We start from the raw sequence: 6,000 nt of genomic DNA, 5'->3' as shown, positions 1-6,000 counted from the left end.
TAGTAAAATCAGAAAATATTTACTCTCAAAGTAAGAAATCCTTCTCTTTAAATGATAATGAATTAAAAAGGCGTAATATTTAAATCTAGGCTAACAATTCTAAAGAAGTTTTGCATGTAGCAGCTAAACTTACCACAAATGGGTACAATTTTAACAAAATCAATTCAAAGCAAACTGCAAAACATCAATACACAGTGTAAAATATAAAAAAGATCAAATAAAATATTAGGCACTTAGTAATAATTTAGAAATAATATTTCAAACAGCCGCCATTGAAATTATACACAATGTATTTTATTAGGCTAGCCCAATATTTACAATTATTATTTAGTTTTATCATAGAGTATCTTGATTAGTTCAAATTTGTATGAAGGTTAAATTTACCCATTAGTGGTATGCCCGTATGCCGCCCCGGTATCCCCATATTTCCTACAAATAATTTATTCATTTTTAACACCCAGTCCCAATATACATACATTGCCAAATAAGTACTATGTATTTATTATAATTAAAATGCTCCAAAAATTACACATTACATTGAACACTTTCAGTAATTTGAATGAAAACAATCATGTAAACGTACCCAACACTCAGGAAATAAACATTCACATGCTGTGTTACCATACATCTCATATTATGTTTCCAGTATACACATATATTTTTAGTCATAAAAAATTACAAATATTACAAATGTACACGTTATATAAGTGTTTGAATACGGCAACACGTAAATCTTCTTTTAGTCCTTATATAAATTTCAGATATAAGTTTCATATAATTATCACAAGTTAAGTTTAAAATATGCTTTAACAATAACTGTAATGTCATTACCATTTACCAATTTTTTTTATTATACAACAGTTTAAATCTAATGGATGATTAATTGATTGAAAAATTAAAAGAAAATTTAATGACGTGATGATAGTATAAATTCCATTACTTTTGATGCAATAATAATATAATGGATTAATTATTTCTTATGTATTAGTTGGAAATTGAAGGAAAGCGCTACAATAACATTTAAATGAAAGTTATGGTAATTATTTCCATAACTGCTGCACTTTTAGGCACAGACTATGTAAATTAAACTTTGTTTCAACAATTACTACAAGAAATGACTATTTACATACACAAAATATGTTTAGATTGATACGAAACTTTCGCATGTGTCCCAATGTACTAAAAAAGTCCAAAATGGCAGCAAAGGGATCATTTTATAATGTAAATTTTGAACTTTAATTGAAGAAAAATGGAATTATAATGCATCTTTTACCAACTCTCCCGACGTAAATCGTTGTTTCTTGTAGTAATTAAGTTAAAACAAAGTGTAATTTTCATTATCTGTTCCTATTAGAAGTGCAACGATTAGGGAAATATTTACCCAAGTTATGAATGATACGAAAAGAAACTAGTATGCATTATAAAGTATAAATAAATACTGCATGTTTTGAACACCAGCAAAGAAGCCTCACAAAGGTTTTGTAGAATGAATGGAACAGAATTATTAAATCTTCTACATTGGCACTAGATCTATGGACAATAATAATTATTGCCAAAAAATGACAACATTAAAATTTGTGTGAGAACTACAAACATAAAAAAATGTATCTTTTTATGGTTTCAAACAAAGAATGTAATCAAAGCAAACGAATCATCAAACAATATCATCATCATTCAATAGCTAGTATGTATCGTTCCACTGGGAAGGACAGCAGGGTTCATTAATGAATATGCACATTAGATGTGTCGTAACAATATTGCAGAATAGAGATAATGATATCCTGACAAATCTAGGCGTAAACAAACAACACTTAAGGCAAAAGGAGCGCACTGCATGCGCCACCTCTTCAAACAATCCAATGATCATCGATACAAAATTAACATACCAGAGAAGCCTCTCATAGTACCAAACAGTCCATAAACTTTTTTTTTTAAAGTACCGTTGCGTGACTTTTTCAAAACTTGTCACTGCATGCATTTGACGCACAAAAAGAGGTCCAGGAATCTCATATATTCCGTACCAATGCCAACAGTACAATATTCCTTACACATAAAGATAAAATGCATAATCTTCCCAAATACGATTGTATATTTTAATTTGTTATGTATATTTATGTAGTTCCGTTTAATTTGTTCATATGTATAACGCTCTGAAATGATTCAAAGAGAGTTCATTCATTTTGAAGAGTTGTACAATAACAGTGATACACTTTGTATATTTGGCAAGTACTCGGAGCACAGAACGCGCTCGGAAAGGAGCAGTACATATAGCCAACTTGACATGACACATCGTGACTTGACACGACGCGGCGAGACCTGACACCGAGTGCCGAGACTTGACAGTGCATGACGAGACTTGACACTAAGTGGCGAGGAGTTAACACGACGTGGTGAGACTTGACAGAACGTGGCGAGACGTGACGCGACGCGGCGTATAGGACGCAACGTGGCGTTCTAGCGGGAGCACTAGCACTTATTAACGTCAGGCGGCGTGGGCAAGAACTCGTCGGCCCGCTTGTGGTCGATGAGCGCCTTCACCGTGTACGAGTCCTGGGGCAGCTCCGACTTCTTGCGCAACAGGGGCTTGTCTTTGTTGCGGGTCTTCTTGGCCTAAAAATTAAAAAATATACATAGGTATTAATGTTATATGTATTATGTTAGGTTATAAATTAATGATGGTGAGCAGAAATTCTAGTTATAAAGAAAATAGTGCACTGTAATCTTATAATCAATTCAGTAATGGATAATGTCCATACTCTTGGGGTCTTTCCGAGGAATAAGTAGAAACATTCCAAGGTCAAAGTAGAAACATCAAAATTGCATAATTAATGGGCACAGCAGTAAATATATGTAAAGGCATACCTTCTACGGTTCTGCCACAGAATTAAGCCCCCCATTCCCCATTTCTACTGATTTATAACAAGTTTCTCACTAACTCTCTAAGTTTTTAAGTTACAAAAAAAAAATACATTTTTTAAGATAATATCTATACATTTGTTATGTTGAAACGTTAATTATATGAAATTCCCTCGAAAGAAAAAAATCGCAAAGTAAGCTCCGAAAATTATTAAAAACAAGTTTTTTTCTATTGTTATTGTTTAATATGTTATAGCCATGAAAAATATACAGTGTATCTTTAAATGCAACTAAAGCATTTGTCGAGAGATTTTTTCTCAATTTTAAACGAGTCGAGTTTTATCAAATATTTCCCCAATTTTCGCTAAATTGTTATTGTTTTTTAATATTTAAATTTCCCTTTAACATTCGTATTTACATATCTCCCTTTCACACCATCTTTGAACGCTTACTACGGGGCCTTAGCTGAGAGCTTTGAATTGCAGAGTGATTTTTTTAATAAATGTGATACAACAAAAGCAGTGTCACTGGAAGAGTCAGTGGGCTATGGCATCCCCAATTAGGGAATATTGAGGTCTGGCTATTCAGATTTGCGCACTTAACAAAGCTAAAGTCATGGAGGCTTTGGCCATTTGGCGAATTTTTCGAGAAACTTCGCACCCGCCAATAGGCATGTGCATCAATATAACTCTCAGTGTTCATCAGGCAACTCTCACGACTTGTTGTGTTATGCTGCCCATGTGCTTGAATGAATCAAAAATTGTTGTCCACGTTCGATTTCTGACTATGTACTCTAGTTTAAAAGTAATAGTGTGCTGAATAGTGACAGAGCTTTCAAAATTTATATATCGTAGTTTTCCAAGTCTTCACTGTCCAGGAATGGCAATGAACCTGTTAAATTATAACCAGCTGTCAGTATAACAGTCATGCTTTTAACTAACAAATGAGTTTGAAGTGATTACGGCGTCGTTCGATTACAGAGATTATTACTAAAAGAGCGGTAGGTACCTCTCGGGCTTCCGCCTCCAGCTTCTCGGGGCTGAGGTCGTTGGAGTCCAGGCCGTCCAGCTGCAGCGGGTTGAGATTGGCGGGCGCCACGGTGGGCGGAGCTGGCGGCGCGGGACGCGCCTGCTGTTCCACGCGGCCCCACAACTCCTCGCGCTGGTGTAGTCGCTCGCGCTCCCTGTGACAAACAAACATACAACACATGACTGATTTGTTGACATATTCATTTAAAAGAACTAATTTAACCTTCTCCCAAACTCTTGTGCGACTGTGTTGACTTTGTAACATCTACTGTTGTGGTAAGATTCCGGACATATTTAGCGATAGCATACAAAACTTTACTAAATATCTCGAATCTCTTGCTTACACTTGACCCAAACTTTATTGTTTCTTGTTTTTGTTGTTGTTGTTTTACATATGTATTGTTTTATTCTTACATATTGTTGTACACCGTTATTGGACGGTTGCAATTTTTATATGTTAACGTACATTATACAAAAAATTAACAAATGGATTGCAGTCTTTGGAGCAGAGGTGTCAGATGGGAATGTTATCCCTGTTCTACCGGTATTTCAATGGAATGGATGCTCTAAAGAACTAAAACCATTGATCTCTTTGCCACTGGTGCCCAATTAGGAAATATGCCATGCAATGGGCGCTTAACACATTTCGGCTGGGTATTTTTTGCACTGGCGCTACCCTGACTCCGGGCGAAAATAGAGATCCTATCTTCGAAAATAATTAAAGTATTTCAATAAAAATTTCTACGTAGTAACTCAACATGCCCAAGCTATAAAAGTACTAAACGAAAATCGAATATTATTTGAAATGCAACTCAATTAACCTAATTATATATTTATTACGGTCCGCGTATGGGTATTTGCTCAAACTTGCTTTCTTTAAATACGCCCGACATCTCTCGCTCGCTTGCACATAGGAGTTGAGTGGGTGCGGAACAGAGAAAGAGATTCGAATCGGGTTTCACGGTCATAAAAAACCTTATTCCAGGAATTGAATTATTTCAATAACAAATAATATACTATCCATTTGTTGAAATACCGATGTAAACGAAAGGCATGAAAATAAATATTAAAAAAAGACTTGCATTACGATTTGTTAATTATGTACATTTAGTTGGGACCTTTATAAAGAGATTGGTATATAATATTAATATAAAAACATTGAATAATTTCGTCTTTTCTGCCATTGAAATGAGGCCGGCGCAAAAGGTAGAACTACCTTCCCGGCCTTAAGTGTCAATCGACCGAACGGGTAGAACTACCTTTCCCGGCCGAAGTGTGTTAACATTTGTACACGGACATTTTGCCACTTAAGAATGAGTTGTTTCTACGACTCGACCTTGTGTTCAAAAACTCAGCTGTGGAATGATTTGCCGGTCTCTGTGTTTCCTCCCTCCTACAAGGATCACTCCTTCCTTTTCTCGAAAAGACCGTCTACAAAGCTCCCTCAAAGATGACACAGATAGCAATGAAATAGAGTTAATATCAATTGAGGCGTGGCGTCATCAGAGATCAGAGTCAGGACGCTCTAGTTGTTCAAATAGTAGGACAAGGACTTACTTCTGCTTCTCCTGCTTGTACTGCTGCGTGCACTCATCAAACAGCTTTTGGTTCATCTCCATGAAGAGCTTGAGGGAGTTGTAGATGAGGCCATGGATGGTCTTGTTCCAGTGACTCTTGGAGTTGCGGTAGAGCGCCGGGAACATGATGGGCAGGATGTGCGTGGCATTGTCGGAGATCAGGGTCAGAATGTACTCATTGTTCCAGTAGTACAGTGCACGCTCCGCCACCTGAAATTAAGTAGATTGAATATTTTAAAAAATCCAACAAAAGTAACAACCATATTAACCTGTTAACCGAGCGGGACGTATAAATACGTCAAACGTAAACAGTATTGGCTACGGGTAGGACATATGAATACGTCCTTGAAATATATGTTGTGCCCTGGAACGGGCGGGACATATATTTCTGAGCAACAAAAGTATTAGTCATCCGTACAGGTCTCGATGAAGTTGTTTATTTTGAGTGAAAGCCAATCTGGATACATCCAAAATATAATTATATACACAGGCAAGGACACAAATTATGGTTCAAACTACCCACAAGAAAAACAAACAAC

At 36.1% G+C, this 6,000-nt stretch overlaps 1 protein-coding gene across 1 annotated transcript in view; it reads right to left on the bottom strand.

Annotated features, from left to right (window-relative positions):
* Nucleotides 1-1,494: 1,494 nt before the first annotated feature.
* LOC149416603 (serine/threonine-protein phosphatase 2A 56 kDa regulatory subunit gamma isoform-like) overlaps nt 1,495-6,000 on the bottom strand; it is a 169,664-nt gene continuing 165,158 nt past the window's right edge. Inside the window, exons 10-12 of the mRNA XM_089640832.1 lie at nt 5,442-5,671; nt 3,865-4,039; nt 1,495-2,610 (exon numbers count right to left, since the gene is read on the bottom strand). Coding sequence (XP_089496958.1) covers nt 2,467-2,610; nt 3,865-4,039; nt 5,442-5,671 — 549 coding nt within the window. The 3' untranslated portion in view covers nt 1,495-2,466. The remainder of the gene's footprint in view (nt 2,611-3,864; nt 4,040-5,441; nt 5,672-6,000) is intronic.

Source organism: Hesperophylax consimilis, chromosome 16 (genome assembly GCF_061612785.1).
Source record: "Hesperophylax consimilis isolate HC1 chromosome 16, BYU_Hcon_1.0, whole genome shotgun sequence".
NCBI lineage: Eukaryota > Metazoa > Arthropoda > Insecta > Trichoptera > Limnephilidae > Hesperophylax > Hesperophylax consimilis.
This window is presented reverse-complemented; position numbering and strand designations above follow the sequence as displayed.